This window comes from Varanus komodoensis, unplaced genomic scaffold, assembly GCF_004798865.1.
Source record: "Varanus komodoensis strain SLA01 unplaced genomic scaffold, ASM479886v1 scaffold19, whole genome shotgun sequence".
NCBI lineage: Eukaryota > Metazoa > Chordata > Lepidosauria > Squamata > Varanidae > Varanus > Varanus komodoensis.
Genome location: NW_025335550.1, coordinates 4,175,303 through 4,194,479, shown reverse-complemented (window position 1 = coordinate 4,194,479; position 19,177 = coordinate 4,175,303). Strand labels below are relative to the sequence as shown.

Sequence of the window (19,177 nt, the reverse complement as noted above, 5' to 3'; positions counted from 1 at the left end):
CCCAATATAACAAACTACGTTAAACAAACAGCACTGTTTTCAAAGCACACTACACTCAGTACATGCGACTTAATATTTAAACACCATTTTAAAGTCCCGTTACAAGAAACCAGATTACAGAAATATGAATTCAAAACTGCCTTAATATTCATTGTATAACTGTCACCTGAAAAGCATTTACATAGGACAGACTTCAAAACCTACTTGACCATTTAATAAAAACAGTTCCAGCTGTAGCACCCTTAATTCAACTAAAATGGATGCCAAAGAGTGTCTGGTAGTTTAAACTGGAGGAAGTTCCAATTATTTTAGTTAGATTGCAAATGTGAAGGCTGAGATCTCATTGTTTATTCAGTTTGCCTGTCAGTCAGGGAGAGCGGAAAGGCAGGGATAACAACAGATGCACCTGGGTTGCAGAAAGTGGAGTACCCCAAGTGCTTCTCACGTTGACAGCACCTGGAAATGAGAGTCTCTTACGATGCCATTCCCCTGATGGATGGGAAGTTAGGCTGAGTCATAGGAGTAGCTGACACTTCTGGGAGACAGGCAAAGCCGAGCCTTCCTGGGTCACACAGCCATTGGTCTTGGAAAAGAGCACCATGAGAGAAAGCTCTGAAGCCCCTGGCAAAAGCCAGCTCTTCCAAAATTCCTTAAAGGTGCACTAGAGGAGTGGGGAAATTCAGGACCAGGTCTCCAGTCCAGCCAGGACCAGGTCTCCCAGATGGCCATGCCTCTTTGCCTGAATCTTGGATTGTCTGGTGGGATGGGGCAGGCCACAATCTATCTTCTCCCCAAGTCTGTCTAAATCAGGGATAGAGAACCTAAAACTTAGGGGGGGGGGGGAAATTGGCCTACCTGGGGTCCAAATCCAGTTCTCCAGAAGCCTCCAGATGTCCACACCCTTTTGCCACTTCACCTGGTGGTTCTTGTTCTGCCTACCCCAACTGCCAATCATTTGGGGTTTCCCAGGCCTTGCACATTCATTTACAAGGCTGGGACTACTCTTCCTGAGGCTTAATTACTGACTGTAAGAGCTTTAAGATCAGGTATACTAGATTTTTTGGTCTCTACCCCATTCGCCTCCAGCCTGACCTACCACTGGATGTCCTGAGATCTTCTGTAAAACTGAATTTGGCCCTTGGGCTGAGTGGACCAGCTGGCATAGCAGTTGGGCAGACCAGTATAAGATCAGATTGTAAGAGCAGTGTAAGAAAAGAACTAAAATATTACCCAAATTTCAATAACGAATATTTAAAGAGGGGTGCTTTTCCAATAGCTTTCTCTCTAGAAGAGAAAACCTGCAGAGGAAGGCAGAACGCGCTCCAACGGAGCAAAGCTCAGGGAGCCAAGGTTCCATTTGGATGCCAGGAAGCACTTCCTGACAGTCAGGACCCCGAGGGTGTGGAATGGGCTTCCACGAGAGGTCGTTGAGGCCCCATCGGAGCAGGTGTTCAAGGATAGGCTGGACGTCCACATGGTGGGCATGTCGTGAGCGGAGCCGGCTGGTGCCGGAGGTCAGACTAGATGGCCCGTGAGACCCCTTCTGACTCGCTCTGTTTTCTATGTTTCTATGTTTAAAAGACACACTCAACTGCAGAAACCTCATGCAGAACACAACTGGGAGGATATGGCTGAAAAGTCCGGTAACGTGATATGTAGCCACCTTTAGCCCAATTCTCCAAAAATGCACAGTCCATAAACAGAATGGGCTGTTTACTTGGACGGCTTAATGGCCTAGTCAAATGGCCTGCAAAAGCTGGCATTTTGCCATTAAGAGACAACACCATTTAGATTGAAGCAAACTTGCCTGCTCAGTGGAGCTAATCTGGACCGCATCACCTCACCTCTGCTTTACCCAATAATCATTTAAATGAGAGGTTTTGTTTACTGCTTAATTGGCCTCAACAGACATCTTTGAAATGCATTTTGGGAAGGAGGCATTGCCATCCTCCGGTCTGTGTCTGTGACTGAGTGGCAAAATGCCACTCCAGCATCAAACCAAAAGGCATCTCTGGCACAGTGTGTTTTTAATTAACTGCGTATTGTTTCTGGTCAAAATTCTGAAATTAATCTAAATGGATTCAAATGCAGGAAAATCCCCCATTTGCCAAAAACAAACAACAAAAGCAAGCTATTGTTCAGGTAGATACTTCTACTATCACTATTTTATCAAAACCTTCTTAGCAAGCAATTAGACTGCACTAAAAGATATTTCTACCTTGTTTATAAATTATCTTGTATACTGGGAGGGAAAAAGAGACTTTTAGCTGTTGCAACTGTTAAAACAACCGGGAGTGACTGGGTGAGATCCAACAGGAGTGCTGCCAACAATTCTGTTGCACAAGTGGAACTCACACTGCGTGTGCAATGGGAATTCAGCACTTCGAAAAACAGGTCTGAAATGAGCAGGGATCCTCGGTTTCAGGGCAGGACAGATTCACTGAGCTCCTTTGACTTGCCCCATTCCAAAAAAGGACCTTTCCACTAAAGCACTAAATCCCCGCTGGGCAGGGAAGGAGTCCTGCTGGTGCTTGGGCAGCACTAAATACTACCCAGAATCCTTAGCAGTTAGCAAACTCATGAAGATCAGCCAGAGCTCTCCTAACAGATCATAATCTATCTTCTCCCTCAATCTGCTCGAAATCAGGGGTGTGGAAGTTCAAGCTTGGGGGGCAAATCAGCTGACCTGGAGTCCCAGTCGGGTTTGCCAGGAGCCCCCAGACATCCCCACCCCTTTGCTGTTTCATCAGATCACCCAGGTGGTTCCTGTCCTGCCAAGCCTCAAGCTGAAATATGCTGCTCTTTTTGGTGTTTCAGGCTGGCCCTTTCGCCTTTGGTCGTATCCGTATTCTTTGAATGGGAATGTGGATGTGGAATGTGACCACTGAGAGCATCTCTAAAACTGAATCGAGCCCTTGGCTGAAAGAGACTTGACTTCCCTGCTCTAAATTAACATCGATTTTACGAGTGTGAAAGATGGCTGAGACATGAGTGAAATGTGTGTTAATAACAGTTTGCTAAGGTTTCCAGTTGAGAATACCAAGCACAAAACTACAACTAGGTGATCATGGTATGTGGTAAACTCCACCCCAATTCACTCTGTGCTGAACTGCCCTCTGATAATTTAGCTAATGGAATTCTATTTTATAATGTGTGTTTTAAAATATTATGATTATTTTATATGTATATTTTAACTTGTTGGTTTTATTTATTGTTGTAAGCTGCCCCGAGGCTTCGGCGAATGGGGCGGCATAAAAATGTTTTAATAAATAAATAAAAAATAAATAAAATTCTTTGGGTAAACAACAGAAAGGAGTGAATTAAAATATAAAGTATGAGAAACAACACGATGGTGACAGGGAGCCATGGGACTCCCACTGTGTCCCTGGTTCAGTCTCTGCACTGCTCCTGGTCAACAGCACCTCCGTTGGCTACCGTAAAAGCATTTTCAGCTAGAGATGCCACTGACAGCTCAGGCTCTCTCCTGTCAAAGGCCAAATGCAGACTTGCTGAAACAGCATCTAACAGAGATTACAAGGAGAGGGGCACTGTAAGGAGACGACTGCGAGCCTCAATTACAATTCTGGCCATCCCCAGACAATGCAGTGTTGTGCTGATACATCGATATAGGATTCACATTGGAAAAATAGCCCGGAGGAGATGCACAGATTCAGCTAATTCACCAAGAGAGAAAGCGTTTCATTCACTGCAGCGTTCCCTACCTCTAATGGCTTACATGCAGTACAGCATGTGAGATGGAGGGCGGGGGGCGTGTGCACCTCTTCCAAACCCGAAGAGGCCCTGATGGCAGAAACGTGGTTGACAGGCTGGGGGAGAACACAGATGACTGGAGTTCGTTACAGTAATGGGGCTGTCAGGGTCTGGATCTATTTCACATGATAGCTGGCACACAAATCAATAATGAGGCATCGAATCTAATCAGGAGTCAGAATACGGTTTCTGGGAGAAGGTTAATTTTGTTCACTGGAGTTGATGATAGTGGTGAAACAAAGAAAACTGAGAGTATGGCATTAATCTTGGGGCAAAGGAGGAGAGGGGCTCTCTCTCACATACACATGATGCATTAAAAGGGTCTATTTAAATGGGAGAGGGGAGTTAGCGCCTACTGGATTTTTCTCTTCTTCATTTAATATGTGCATATTCCAACTTTTCCTCACCACAGGACTCATTATGCAGACATAGGCCTACTTGATTTCAGCAAGTTGGCTACATCATGAGTCCCTTTGAAATCTCTTACCAGGGACAGTCCACGTACGGCCCTCCAGATGTTTTGGCCTACAGCTGCAATCAGACCCAGCTAGCACAGCTCATGGTGAAAGATCATGGGCACGGCAGGCCAACACTTGTGAGAACCACATGCCATCCACCCGTGCTCTGTGCCGCTTCCCAGAAATAAATACAATTAGTGTGTTGGACCTGGAAAAACTTTGTGATCACTGTTTGATGTATTTGGCTCATCAGAGCTTACTAGAAAACTGGAGACTTTTTCAACCGTGCAAAATAAAACAAAACCTAGCAAAAAGAAAGCATGGGGCGTAAGCGCCCCATTCCATGTTACAAGAAGAGAGAGAATGATGATGATCTAAGCAGATTGTTTGTACTAAAAGTAATCAGTTCATTTGTGTTCAGGGTTTAGGCTTAAAGGTATTTTATCCAGCCATTTAGTAGGGCCCTTCAAACTGATGCCAGCCCGGGTGCACTGGCACTCTTTACAGAAACCCTGTTATCAAGTTGTCAAGAACAGAAGTGGCTAAAGTGAAATTGCAGAGGAGTGAGATTGTTTTGGCCTAAGATGCGCGCAGCATGCTCCCTGCAAGCAAAAGAGATAACAGACCCGCGCCTGCTCCCCACCACCTAATTAGCACTCAAGGAAGCATTTGGCATCCAAACACATCTAAGCAGCTTGTAAGAGGGAAAGGTGTGCCCCTTAACAGCAGCTAATTAACTTGCACAGGAAGAACGCAGACGCAACTCTTCTCTTGGAAAGGGGTGCACACCAAGGCAATGTCCAGCAGTGTAGCGCCGCTAAGGAGTTGCAGGAAAAACAACAAGCTTTGTGGCTCCTTAAAGACTACTGGATAAATCACAGCATATGTTTTGTGGACTGGGTGTATATACAGACATGCAGATAAAGAGGAAAAGTCATAAGCTGTGAGGTCAGAGGGACATGTTGCCACATCTGATTATGTGGACTCTACCCCATGACAGCCTGTGCCATTATGCATTTGCTAGCTGTTACGAGGCCAAAAACACGCCTTGCTGTTTTGCTGCTACAAGCGAGAGTCCACTACATCGGATACGTGAAGGGTTAGCACTTCCCCCTGGCCCCACAGCTTGCATTTCCCTCTCTACACCCTCGTGTGATGTGCACCAACTCCACAAATGTTTATGCCATAATAAACGCTCTAGTCTTTAAGCTGTCACAAGACTCTGTTATTTTTAGTGTACAGGCACAATCCCTACTGCAAGGACAAAGGAAACACAGAAGAAACTCGCACACAGGAGCAGATCTGAAAAAAGGATCGTCAGCACATGCAAGCAGCTATTTTCAATCAAATGACGGGCAATGACTGTTAAAAGCTGATTTGCTGTGTCTCCTTGTAAGGAACAGGGCATCTGCTCTATCTATCTATCTATCTATCTATCTATCTATCTATCTATCTATCTATCTATCTGGACTATTTTTATGTCACTCCTCAGCCAAGAGGCAATTTGACAAGACGGTCCCTGCCCAAGGGCGCAAAATCTAAAGAGCGCAGGCATGGTGGGCATGTCATGAGTGGAGCCGGAGGTCAGATCAGACGGCCCAGGAGACCCCTTCTCACTCACTCTGTTTCTATGAGATGTGACACACACTGAAAGAAGAATGGGGAAGGCAGCCATGGGGGACTATTCTTGGGCAGACCTTTGGGGTCCCGCTGTGGCTCTCTCGTGCTTCTCGGCACTGCCTGCTGCAATGGCTGCTGCCTGGGACACCTGAGGAAGGAGGATTCTCTCAGCGCCTGTGCAAGACACCTGAGCGGTCTGCGGTTCAGGCTACGATTTCAGCTATATTCCTCCTGCACAGCTTCAGACACCAGCCTGTAATAATTCCATTTTGGTGCTGGATAAAAGCCGCAAGAAACTCAGCCTTGGTCGCTGGTGCATTTGGTCAAAATCAGGCCGACCACGGAATTTCAAGTCAAACATTTTTAAGGATACGGATTTTTTAAAAAATGAAGGAAGAACGTGTTGCAGCAAAACCCAAATATATATGGCTATGTGCCTGAAAGGTACAATACACTTGCTTGTACAGAAACCAAGTAAAACAAAAGGATACATTTTATTTTTTTTCTATCAAAGACATGGATGTTTTAAAAAATGTAAATCACAAGGGAGAAAGCATTCCATCATGTAATTTGTTTTATTAGTGTGAGTAAGAATATCAATTCATACTATTTCATCCTTGATTTTCAACATGTTTAAGTGGAAAAGGTGATAATTCTCATCCAGAACAGAGAGAATATAGCAAAAACTGAACAATTTGTGGGGGGAGGGAGTTATTTATGGAATAAGGTAGGCATAAACTGACGGCATGAAATCTAAGGGAGTTTCAGGGGGAAGAAATCAGAAAAGGCTGTTATCTGATGGAAACAAATTTAAATTCAGTCTGAGACGGTAAAGCAGCAATAAGGCAGATGCATCTACAGGAAGAAAATATAGCATCATAAAGTTCTGAAAAACAAACTTCACTTTAAAGCTTTGTTTAGGGCCATATAAAATGATGCATCTATGTAACATCGTAACCGGGATGACGACACCTTGTGCTATCGCACATCTCCCCCTCCAGCTTGAATGCAGAAATTTGTGGCACCGAATTATGTCGCAGCTGCTGGGTAGCCGAAGCTTTAGGCTCTCAGAAAGTGAAGGCGGGAAATGGCAAACGACAAATCCAGCAGCTCGCTCCCACCGCAGCCAGTGGGAACACTCCTGTTTAAGCACTGAGCACTGCCTTAAGTGGATTATCAATTACAGCTTCTGTATGGAATAGAGCTGAATGGAACAACCCATTTGTAATTGCTATGGCAACTAATTTAGATCAAAAGATGAACAGAGAGCAAGAGAGAAGATGTACTGCCTCAGGTTTCTGCTACCTTGAAGCGAGTAGAATAGCCAGGTCCAGATTCCAGGTATGCTATCCATAATTTATTGCCTTCTATGGTCTTACTGGTGCGGCACCATATCAATCTGAAGTGTCACTGGGTAAGCAGTATAAGCAGGGCACTAGACAAGAGCATAAATTATAGAGGATTTGCCATAGGGAACATCCAATAACTGAAAGAACACCTGCCAGGTAAATTTGGGCTTTACAATCAACAAAAATATTTGTCTCCCTGTTGGTATGAAACCTTTCGATTGGCAGATTTGCCTTTACAGCTGGCTCAACCCAAAACACATAGTGGCTGTGAAAAGCAACAACGGAAAAAAGGGAAATAATCCGGCACAGGGTGGAATTCCATCAAATTAAACCGCCACTGACACTTCCCCATCCTTTGTTGTCTTAAGCTACAACTCTGCACAACATTCAGTTGACTGAAAGCAACACAACTTCCTTGTGGGAAGACTTGTTAGAACCAGGCTGGTAACTCTGAGCGTGGAGGAGATGCTTAAACAGGTGGGTCTTACAAGGTTGTAAAAAGGAGGCTCCCCATTGGTGTGCCCCAGATGTGGCAGACTACATCTCCCATCCTGCCTGGCCCACGGAATGATATGAATTGTCATCTCACATCTGGAGGGCATCAGGGAAGGCTATTTTACGCATCCAATTTAAATGCTGCTTAAATTAAAATCCACCGACCAATTAATCAGTGGAACACTTCTGTAGCACAGACAATCAAATCAACCTTTACTTAATTTTTCAGATACGCTGTAAATTTGTTTTATTATCAGGGACTGATATCAGAACGGACTTTTGCGGTCTTCAAAACCAGTAATCGCATCCCACATGAGGTGTCCTTCAATCATTATGCGCTATTTTGGCAACCATTTTGGATTCGGCCCTGTCGAGACAAGTGCCCACATTTCCATGAGGGTCACCCTTGCCCATTTCTTTCGGGCAACTTCTTTTGGGCTACTTTTTTCATGCAGAAACTATGGGCAGACCTTTCCCTCTGTGCACTGGTCCTGCATCTGTAATAATCTTACCTTCAATCGAAATATGTAACATTCCATTGATTGAGTAGCTAATTGTAATGGCACACTTGGAAGGAAATGAGCAGTTTACCCTGTTTCATTTGTGTACCCCTACACTTTTAGACGGGAAAAACCAACCTGAATCAGCAAATGCTACTGTAAATAAAATAAGCAACTGGATTACCGACCCCACTCGTATCTTCAGCATGCCATTAAATAGTTCAGGCGTGTTAGAGATGATCCAGCCAATATGAATGACAAGTTCTTGCTGAAGAACAGCTTCCCTCTCATCCTGTAAATTACACTTGTTGTAGATGATGTCCTTAATTGCGCCTGGAGACAAGGGATTAGATATAATTTCTTCTTCCTGGCCAAATGCCCCGAGAGTCACCTAAAGGAATATATTAGCAGCAATTAGAGTTACAACCTGAAACAGGAAAGCACTGAAGGATCCCTTATTCATTATACCTCCTAGACTCAGCGCTCCCTGTTTCCATCAGTGACAGACAGAAGAGAGGATAATTAGCTTGGTGAGTTAGACTCGCAGCTGATGGGTAAAAGGAGGTTTGCATGCCTGTTATTTTGTACTAGACCCCCACCCTGTAGCAAAAAGAATCCTCCTTCTGGATGGGTAGAATTATCAAACCTTGGAAATACACATGGTTAAAAAGAGGCTTAATCTGCCCCACTGAGTCCTTGTGATTAAAATTGGTCAGATACATTAAAAGAATAGCATATTTTACTGTATTTCCAGGAAACTGGGAAAAGGACACCCATCTTCCTCTTTGGCCAGCAATTTGACCTGCGCAGCTCAGGGGCGACAGTCTTGGGGTGCTCCATCGAGATGCCCCCACCCCCAGGGCCTTACTGAGCTGTAACCTTCCTGGGATCAGTTCTCAAGATGGAAACAAACAGTGAGAGGAGCTGGAAAAGGAGGTTTGAACGACCCCAAGCCAGGTAAGGCAGGGACCAAAGGGGGGGGGGGGGGGGAGTTCAGACACTGGATGCATGGCCCAGAACCTCCACAACATGATCTCTTCACCATTTAAACACAATGCTGCAGCCCACGTGTTAGCAAGCTTCCGTAATTTTGCTCTTCACATCACATACATCTGTGGTATTAGTGTGGTCATAATGTTGCCTGTCTCTTTAACGATGGATGATGAGGCAGAAGGATCACACTCTCCCTGACCCCTCTGCTGGCATGCACATGAAGCAAGCCCTCAGCTGTTATGTCTACACCAGTGTTAACCATGAGAAAGTTAATGCTGAACATGCTTTACTTCTACTAAGAAATTGAAACTGGGAAGGGTAAATACAATCTTGTGATCTCTTCCCTTAATCAAAGTTAAGAAACAGGCAGCATTGGCTCTTTGACCCAAGCAGAAATTAAAAGGAAAATAACGGACGACAACAAAACAGCCAGTTCAGGTACAGCCAAAGCAGACAACAAGGAACAGTGCTGAATCAGGTCTTGGAAGGAAACCACCCCAGCATAACATCACTAACATCGCACCTCCTCCTGTAAGGACAGGCTGCTAGGATTTCACGCACCATTTCATGACTAGGCCTGTTCAAATGTTAGTCCTAGCAAATGTGGTTCTCAACCTAGTGATCACCTTTTCCTTTGGTCCAGTAAAACTTGGGCTACCTGTCAAATATTTAAGAGCGTCGTCTACCAAAACATTTACATTTGCTGTATCTTCATGGGCCAGCTATACTTTTGAGGTGATAAACTCTAGAGAGGCTAAGCTCTTTAAGCTGATAGGGAAGCCCTGCAGAAAAACCTTTTTCTTGCATTAAATGACTTTTCTGAACAAAGATAGTATGTTCAGCATACCTGGCCTGGCAAGTTGTGTTCACTCTGGCTAAGGCTAAAGGAACATCTTAATTTCATGTGGCCCTGGAAGTTGATTAGACCACCTTATGAGGAACTAGACAACATTTTCTTAGGATACAGCCTGGGAAGTGATGGAACAAGGGCTGAATGCTCCCGTTTCCTGGACACCAGTGCCCATTATATGGAGATAAGCATATCAGAATCCTCCCCGAATTATTTTAGAACCAGTGTTTCAAAGTAGAACTAATGGAAAAGTTTAAGTATATTATTTGATTATGCAATGCCAGTTCTCTTTGGTATTTTCCTTTTGTCACATTATCTTCACATGATCAAGTGCTCTTGGTGGTATAATACTGCAGATTCTACATCCTGTTGAACTATCCAACCATTTGGAAAACTTATTGCAGAAAAAGGGAAGGTTGGAAAGATGCCTGTGTCCTGAGAGACCGAGAAGGTGATGACCTTACTGCTGATATATCCACCTCAAAGGCCACTCGCCAATTAGCTCCTAGCTGGGAGCAGACATTTAAATGGGAAAGACGCAAGTAGGCAGGCAGCAGCAAAATAAAATATTGTGGCAGGACCCACAAGACCCTGGTGGCAGAATCCCCTCAGGTAAGCAGTGCTGGGTCGGCACGAGAAGCGAGGCATGTGGCACGAGCACAGTGGCTTTGGCATGCGCCGGAATACTTTCAGGCTTCTTTACGATCACGGAGCCACAGGCCTTTGGTGACTACAATTAACAAGGAGCCAGCACAGATACTAGCACTGGCCCCATAAAAGGATTTTACAGAGTAGCAACCCTCTGGAAAGGATCCAGCTAATTTTAACCCCTTTCTTTTCTTTTCTTTTCCTTTCCCAATCCTAGTATGCAAGTGACTGTGGAAACCTGCCCATCAGTTTGCCTGATTAACAGTTCTGAAAAATACCAACTTACCTGTTTGCCCTGAACTAAAACATTAGTAATAGATGGTGCAAGGCTGTCCACTAGTTTACATAAAAGACTTGCTGCGAAGCGCACAACAGACCTGGGGGTAGAAAACAGAGCAATCCAGCTGGAAATCAAACACTAGTTTAATGAATTCAGGAATCTGAGTGATACTTTGTTGCCATATTTGATATATCTGCAGATGCTAAACATTTAAATATGCTGTTATGGACTCAAGAGGTCTCTTCATGAAGGATCTTTTTTGGGAGAAGCTAAATCTTGAATTATTTAACCACTGAAGCAAGCACACACTAATGGCTGTGTTGGGAACACAGTTTGAACTCATTAAACTGGATATAACATTATAAGACATTGCTGTTCCTTGTTCCGACATTATAGCAAGATGGCCTGATAAAATTATGTAAGCAGCAAAACATTTATTGCTTCAGACGTCTTTGACAATTTGCATTCAATAACATTTCTCTCATAGGTGAGTGTTTTGGATGTTCTGAACAGTCAGGCATTTTCATTCAAATTGTATTCTTCCGTTTTTGCAAAGGAAATCAAACCATTTCTCATTTCTCAAGAAGCTTCTTGAGAAAGCAGATAAATAATTTGTATTCTAAGGGAAAGGACAGGATATGCAAAACACATTCAACACTATACGATAAACTTCTGTCTTGAAAGAGAACATATCCTACTGGTATCATAGCTAGTCAACAATTTGAAACTGCCAATTTTGATGGTCAATTCAGATGATCCATCTTTATGGTGTCAAATTTGTCATATGCAAGCTTATTTTATCTCCATTCCTTAGAAGGAACAATATACCCAGTGATATATCTGCTGCCGGGATGTATTTCTTCATATCCCAGAAAGCAAATGCTTGAACGCCACCTGGAGAAGACCTGAGCTATCTAGAACCGTCCCCATTACAGGCTGCTTCTGTATTTGAAAAGAGGTCTTCCTCATTTCTTTTTCTTTTAGTGTGGGGGAGAAGGGGGAAATTCCTATTCTTGGGCTCTCCCAGAAGCATTCCAGGACCTTCAGGATAGCATCTTCTTCAGAGCAGTCGACAGGGCCCACTTCCCCTGGCAGAGCTTCCCCAGGCAGAAAGGTACCTGACAGTCCCAATCCCACAGGGGCTTTGGCGAGCTCTCCAAGACTCCATCTGCTTTATTGCTGGCTTCTTTAAAACATTTCCCCAGCGTCTCCTATGGCATGACATTTTGCAGCAGCTGTTATCCTTTGCCTAACCTGCCCAAGTCAGGTCCTGATGCCCCTCACCAGATGGGGCAGGGGAACCAGAAACAGCTCCTCACACTCAAATTTTCCAGAGCTGGATTGGGCCAGCTGCTGGTTCCTGGGTCTGCAGCACCTCTGAGCAGCAATATTTTGCCCTCCCTGCTCTGCTCTGCCTTAGCTGCTTTCAATTGCCTTCCTTTAGGCAAGATAGGTAGGAGAAAGCAAGTGTAGCGAAATCTTCATCTAGGTCAAATTGGCACCTGTAGCGTGGAGCAGGGGACAGGAAGGGCAGAAGCGGCAGCTACAGCAAGGAAAGAGCTTCACGTTACAGACACAGGAGAATTCAAATATTCTGCCCTGCTTCTGAAATGATACAGTCCAGCCACAGCCAGACCATATGGGGTTGCTGATCACTTTCATTCTGCAGACGTCTCATCCAGTGAAGAGAGAACCATGTAAAGTGCTTGGATTAAAAACGGGCTGCAGCTTTTAAGAGTGACTGGGTATTAACACAGCAGCTCTTTGAAAAGAAAACTAGACAGAACTTTTGTTTTCTTGTTTCTTGAAATAACAGATACGTAGTAGAACTGGAAGTTTCACATTGTTTACCACAGGCTGAAACAATAATTTCTCAGAAGAGTTAATGAATGAGTGTGTGATATTCTGCTAAGTTAGCACAAGTCCATCAGCCAATCTGATGTCGACTTTGATGACAATGGGTGTACACACTCTTTAAAAACCAAAACAAAGCGTTTAAAAAACAACAACAAAGCAAATACGATCAAAATGCAAAGAAGCCGGCACATCTCAGGCAGCACTGTTTCAAACCTCTGCGCACTTTACCTGCTTCCCATGGACTACCAATGTTGTTATGTGAGGGGCTAAAGAGGCAGCAAATTTCTGCATGTACACCGCACTGCAGCGTAGCACCAACCTAGATGTGGCATATAACAATTATGAAAGAGGAATTCAAAGGAGAACTGTTTCTACATTTATGCTGTTGAAAATATGGCTGGTACTCTATGTCCTTTCGAGAGATATTTTAGGCATCTCCAGAGAGGGTGGGAACTGGCGTCGGTGAAGATGAAGCTCAAAGATCTGTTGCTCGTGCAGAACTAGTCATGCATCTCATGAGAATGTAAGAAAAACAATGCTAGATCAGGCCAAAGGACTAGCTAGCTCAGCATCCTGTTCACTCAACGTACAGCCTGTCATAAGCCCACAAGCTGGAGATGAGCGCAAGAGTGCCCTTCTGCCCAGGTTGCCCAGCAAGTCCTGCGCTTCGGCACACTGATAATAAAGGTAGCCATCAGAACTAGCAGCCACTGATGGTCTTCTCCTCCATAAATATGGAGGCACGCAGAAAAAGAAGTCCCTGCCCACTTTCCCTACACCACAATTAATTTCATACATCTCGATCATGTCTCCTCTCATTCACCTTAGTTCTAAGCTAAATGAGCCCAGATGCATTCCACATGGGGGAATTGTTCTGGCCCTCTGATCATTTCAGTTGTCCTTTTCTACATTTTACGAATTCTCTAATACCCTTTTGAAAAAGTAAAATGGCATCTGGTGGAACTCTCTGCCAATGGTGGCCAATGGCTTAGGTCATCTTTTAAAATGACATGCATATACTAGCCCTGCCCAGCCTAGATCACTCGTGTTGGCCTACACTTCCCATCAGCCCCATCCAGTATGGCCAATAGTCAGTTAAGATAGGCATAGTAAACCAAAGCATCTGGAGAAATCCATGCTGGGAAAAGCTGGAATAGAGAAACATATGGAGGACTGTCCACAAAACGCAAATGGGACCACATGTATAAGACAGGTGGGTATCCGTCCGTCCGTCCGTCCGTCCGTCTATCTATCTATCTATCATATACTAGATACAAAAGAGTGAACAGCTGCCACCATCATGTCCTCCTTGGCAGAATCCAGAGGCATCTGGTTAGCCACTACATTAAATAGAATGGTGAGCTAGTTAGATCCAGCAATGCGCTATGTGGCCAGTGACTGAATCTGAAAGACATCCAGTTCATTTTATCCTTTGACTAAAACAAGTTTCTCCCAAGAGACAGTGGGAGTCCTTTCTTGAAAAGCTAGGGGAGAGGAGGAGGGATTCAAGAAGCCCCCAATCAAAGCCTGAGCACCAAAGTGGGGAACTACATGCTGCTCCGCCTTCCTTGTTCACCTTGAACCTTACTTACAAATTCTCAAGAAACTGGGGCTGAGGCAACGACATGGCAAGTAGGACATCAAAGAGATCATAAATGCATGAGGAGTGTAGATGGCTTTCGTGGATCTTAAAAGTAATCTATCTTTTTAGAAGCGTAGCAAGTGTAATTTAACAGGTGACTCATTTCTGAGTGAAAAGAACACATTCCATCAAATTTGTAACATCTACCCTGAAATAACCACAAGGGGCTTCAAGGGCACCTCTATCTGCATCCATTGCCCATGACAGAGAATGCATCCTTCATCATCTCATTTATGCCCTCTTTCTCTTAATTAACACTTAAACTCCACAATGCAATTCTTGTGCTCTCAGGACTCAGTCGTCACATTTATTTGCCAGTATCTACACCCAGTTCTGAAACACACGAACATCCAAGCACGAGGGATTAAGAGGAAGTGTTTCCAGATAAGAATAATCTGGAATTAGGATTTAAACCACCACCTTCCTTTTCCTACAAATTAAGCCCTGGCTGATATGGCCCATGCTTGACAAACAGCAGCATGGTATTGAGATTCATGTGCTAAAATCCCCAAAACCGAATCTCACTGAAAATGTGTAGCAGGGCCTGCAAAATGTCTGACTCAATAATATTAAATGATGCCAAAAGACACGATATACAAACCAGAGTTTTCTGCTGCCAGCTTTTCGATAGATTCTTTCGATATGATCAAATACAGTACCTAGTCCACAAATAAAATGAGAAAGACAAAAAATGAGAGGGAGAGGGCTATGTTGCAGCTGTATCATGAGTTTGATCAATGTCATTGGTTTATTTTACCCCAGTGTAAAAAGGTGGCACTACCCAATCCAGGGGAGGCTGGGAATGCTGAATGGGTCACACTTCCCCATATGTGTGTAGACATCTAAACACTCACGTGCAGGCACATTTCAACTGGCACACTTCATGGCTTTCCAGCGGCAAACAACAGTTGTGGTATCTGGTTTCTCTCATCAATGGCAACATACCATGTTGCTTTTGCAATGGATGAGCTAACACATGTTACACCGTTTAACTCCAATTGAGTAACTAGCATTTCAGTATTAAATGATCTTACCGAGACTTCGTGCGATGCTGGCTTGTGGTTGTTTTGTGATTTTCTGCTAAGGGAGCAGTAGGTAAGCCTCTTCCTAATCCCTTATTTGTACAGCTTTTTAGAGCTGGGCCACAAGGGTCATTTTGCTGGAACTTGTTAGATAAGCTAAAAAATGGAACAAGCAGCTGAAAGGAATTACCCAACTGCTATATGCCCAAGTGCAGATTTTTCACTATAGCCCTACTGCTTTGTGTGCATATGTGTATATATATGGAGGAGGAGGAAGGGGGGAGACAGAGGGACAGTTGGCAAACCAATTTCCATATTTTCTTCGCAACGTAACAATGGACATCATGATCTACGTTAAGGAAAATACCTCTGGCCATTGGAAAAGACTTTTTTCCCTGTAGTCCCACACAAATATTTTAAAGGGGTGTGGTATTTGTAGCACAATCCTGCTCAGAAAAAACTCCCATTAGGTTCAACAGGACTTAATCCCAGATAGTTGCATAGGATGGCAAAAACAGATTATTACTGGTGTATTCTGAAAATGATGGCTACAATTTAAAAGAACCTTATAATGGACAAAAACTAAGCAATAGAAAAAAATGAAACTGGCTTAGATTTATATGTTTGTGTAAGTATGCCCTATTAAATGCCTAGCTTGAAATGTATACACACTGGAATTAAGATCAATGAATTAAATTGCTTTATTTCAGGAAATCTTAATGAGATGCTGCTCTCTTATCTTTTCAAAATATTGTTAAGCCTCCAACAGCATCTGTAATATATTTATATTGAAAAGCAACAGATCCTGCACACCAAGAAACTCAACATATCACAACTTGCCTTCGAGCTTCACCTTAGCAGATGAAACTTATTTCCACCCGCCCCGAAACTTCATGCTCAGAATAATAAAGAGGCAACATATGGTGTGCAAACTATTTAAAAGAGTTAATACATTTAACGGTTCATTCCACTCTACCGTGTGCAAATGCCTTTCCCCCATTTAAAATAGAATGGAAAATGGTGCTTTAATGGAGAGGAAAATAGCAACACAACTTGCAGAGTGGATGTTCATTATTCATTTTCAGCAGCGCTTGTGCACAACTGTCTCCCACAAACACATACCTTCCTTTGTAATGAAATGTGGGCCTTCTCTTTTGAGCAGAATGTTCAGCAGAATTGCTTGGCTTGCTAGGCAGCTGCAATCCTGAGTAGGGATAAGCAAGTATAAATCTTTTGCAGGGAAAAGCCAAATGTTATCAGTTTTAACAAATAAAGCATCGCTTCTTCTTGGTTGTATGCACATACAAAGAAGTCCTTTTCCATTCCCACCGCCTGGTTTTCTTCCCCCCACCCTCCTTAGACAGCGAGTAAACATGGTTTTCATCTCCCACCCCTCCATATTGTTTTGCTTTGGCTTTTTGGTTGGGAGTAAACACGTGTGTTCAGTCCACACAATATGAATAGCTTAGCTTTCTCCACTGGTTTCTAGGGGTAGTTCTTGCTTCCGGTCCATGGCACAATGAAAAATAGTTTCCCAGTGTGATAAAGGAAATGACCGATCCAGCCAATGAGTTTTCTCTCAGTCTTTTTATACCTATATGGCTCTTCCTCCTTCATTAGTCTGCAGCCATTCCATCCCCTCTCCTGCCTGGTTGCCAGTTCTTTTTTCTCCCTTTTAGTCTACATTCTAGGACCAGTACATTCTAGGCTGCATTGCAGAGCTTTGCAGCTCCTCAGTTTGATTTTGTTCAGGTTTTTTTCCCCTTGCACACTTCAAGTTTATCCCAGATCTGCTGATACCACCACCTAAGGCATGCTCAAGTGACGCTCTGGCTACAGCTGCACAGGTACGGGAAAAACTGAATTGAATGATCTTAGAGGGGATTATTACCATTACACAATGGATGCTCCCAATGAAAAACAGTATCCCCATGCTACCGTTTGTTAGAGCAGAGACTGGGGATATGTCTGTTTCACCCCCTGAATATTGTTGGACTCCTAGTCCCACCATCTTTGACAACTGGCTGTGCTGCTTAGGCTGATGGAGCTTGTAGTTTAACAACACAGGAAGGTTCACACCTTCACAATCCCTGTGACAGCACCTCCTAAAACGCTTATGGTAAAACAAGTTAAATAGCCAGGCTGGTGAATTTTATACAGATGATGTCAGATTCCACCCATATGAAAAATACCTTTCACATTTACTATCTGTTTTGATGAGGATGTTTCAGAATACTTCCTGAGTGTAATAACCAATTTAGATATGTATGTCTATCTGTTTAGACAATCATCTTTGAATAATGGCATGTCTCAAGAGAAAAACTGATGGGTCATGGGAACTTTAATTTCGTTTTTATATCTTTAAACTGCCCAGAGAGCTTTGGCTAATGGGCTGAATAGAAATGAAATTACTAATAATGATAATAATTACATTCAGTTTCTGGAGAATCTCATAGGTTGGCTTGTTTTTCCAATCATTAGCATTAATATCCGGTTGTTGTTCCAGTTCTGTCACATTTGGCGTGCTGGTCTGTCTCTTGACTTTTGAATGTTTTGGAAGATCAAGCTCCTCAAAACTCTTAAATTCTGGAGGCCTGCAAAGAAGAAATCACTGACATTTCTAAAATCCAGAACACAGTTTAATGATCAACTTTTGTAATTTGATTTCACACTAGGAAAAAGAAATATGGAAACGTGTTTGGAAAAGCACTCGGCCTTCCCAGCCACTGACTGGCGCGAGCCTGGATTAAGGAAGTTGCAGTTAAAAGCATCTTGAGGTCACCAAGATGGTGAAGGCTACTACAGCTTAATCCCTTGTTGTGGTATGATTTCAAGGATACATACTCTTCTGTGCCACTGATTCTTAAGAAATCCAGTTGTTCGACCATTGCTCCAGAAATTAATGTCTGAAATGAAGGAGAGGAAAGAAGGTGAGAGAGAAATACTAAAAGTTAATAGCGACATTATAGGTGTTGGGCAGGAAGATCCAGAAATGGGAACACATGGAACCTATTCCCTTCCAGTAAAACACTAGCCTGTGTACTGGGGAGGATAGAGTGCTGAACTAGGACTCAGAAGATCCAGGTTCTAGTAGCCACATGGCCATGAAGTTTGCTGAAAGGTTTTGGGCCAGCCACAGATTGCTGTGAGGATCAACTGGAGAGGGGTGGAACCATGTAAACTGTGCTGAGTTCCTTGCTAAAAGAAAAAAGAAAATTTTAAACTGAGAATGAAGGTTTCTTGCTGGTCAACAAGAACGAATGTCTTGCCACCTCTGCTTATTAGATCTGGAAAAGCATCCCTTTGGCCTCCCTCATGCTGACCTAATTTAGGTTCCTTCTGCACAACAAGTTGCATACCAGTTCTATGTGGCAATTTGCAAGGTGCACATGCTTTGGAGTAGAATGGAAAGAAGAACCTCTGATGGTCAAAGTGGGGACCTCTTGAACAAAATTCAGGGACTAACAGTTATGAACTGTACAGAAAGTCCAGATATGGGCTAGTGCAGTGGCGTACGGATTGCAGATAGCTGCAAAATGTTTGATGTTCTGCTCTTAACATGACTCCTTGAAATCGGAGACCTAGATGATCTTCTAGCCTTCTGCAGAGAGGAGGTGAAGAGAAAAGAAATCAAATGACGAGATCTCCAGACCTCAGATATCTTCACACAAAGATGCTGTTGCTTGCAGAAA

General features: G+C 43.5%; 1 protein-coding gene across 4 annotated transcripts in view; it reads right to left on the bottom strand.

Moving 5' to 3' along the window:
* PHKB (phosphorylase kinase regulatory subunit beta) overlaps positions 1-19,177 on the bottom strand; it is a 104,375-nt gene that overhangs the window by 8,714 nt on the left and 76,484 nt on the right. For 3 of the 4 annotated variants that reach the window (XM_044427684.1, XM_044427682.1, XM_044427685.1), the window contains 6 exons: positions 18,330-18,391; positions 17,917-18,079; positions 16,608-16,689; positions 15,065-15,122; positions 10,971-11,061; positions 8,382-8,584 (listed from right to left, as the gene is read on the bottom strand). In XM_044427684.1, coding sequence (XP_044283619.1) covers positions 8,382-8,584; positions 10,971-11,061; positions 15,065-15,122; positions 16,608-16,689; positions 17,917-18,079; positions 18,330-18,391 — 659 coding nt within the window. Of the gene's footprint in view, positions 1-8,381; positions 8,585-10,970; positions 11,062-13,049; positions 13,141-15,064; positions 15,123-16,607; positions 16,690-17,916; positions 18,080-18,329; positions 18,392-19,177 lie in introns of all 4 variants that reach the window. The other variant, XM_044427683.1, reaches the window with a different exon arrangement.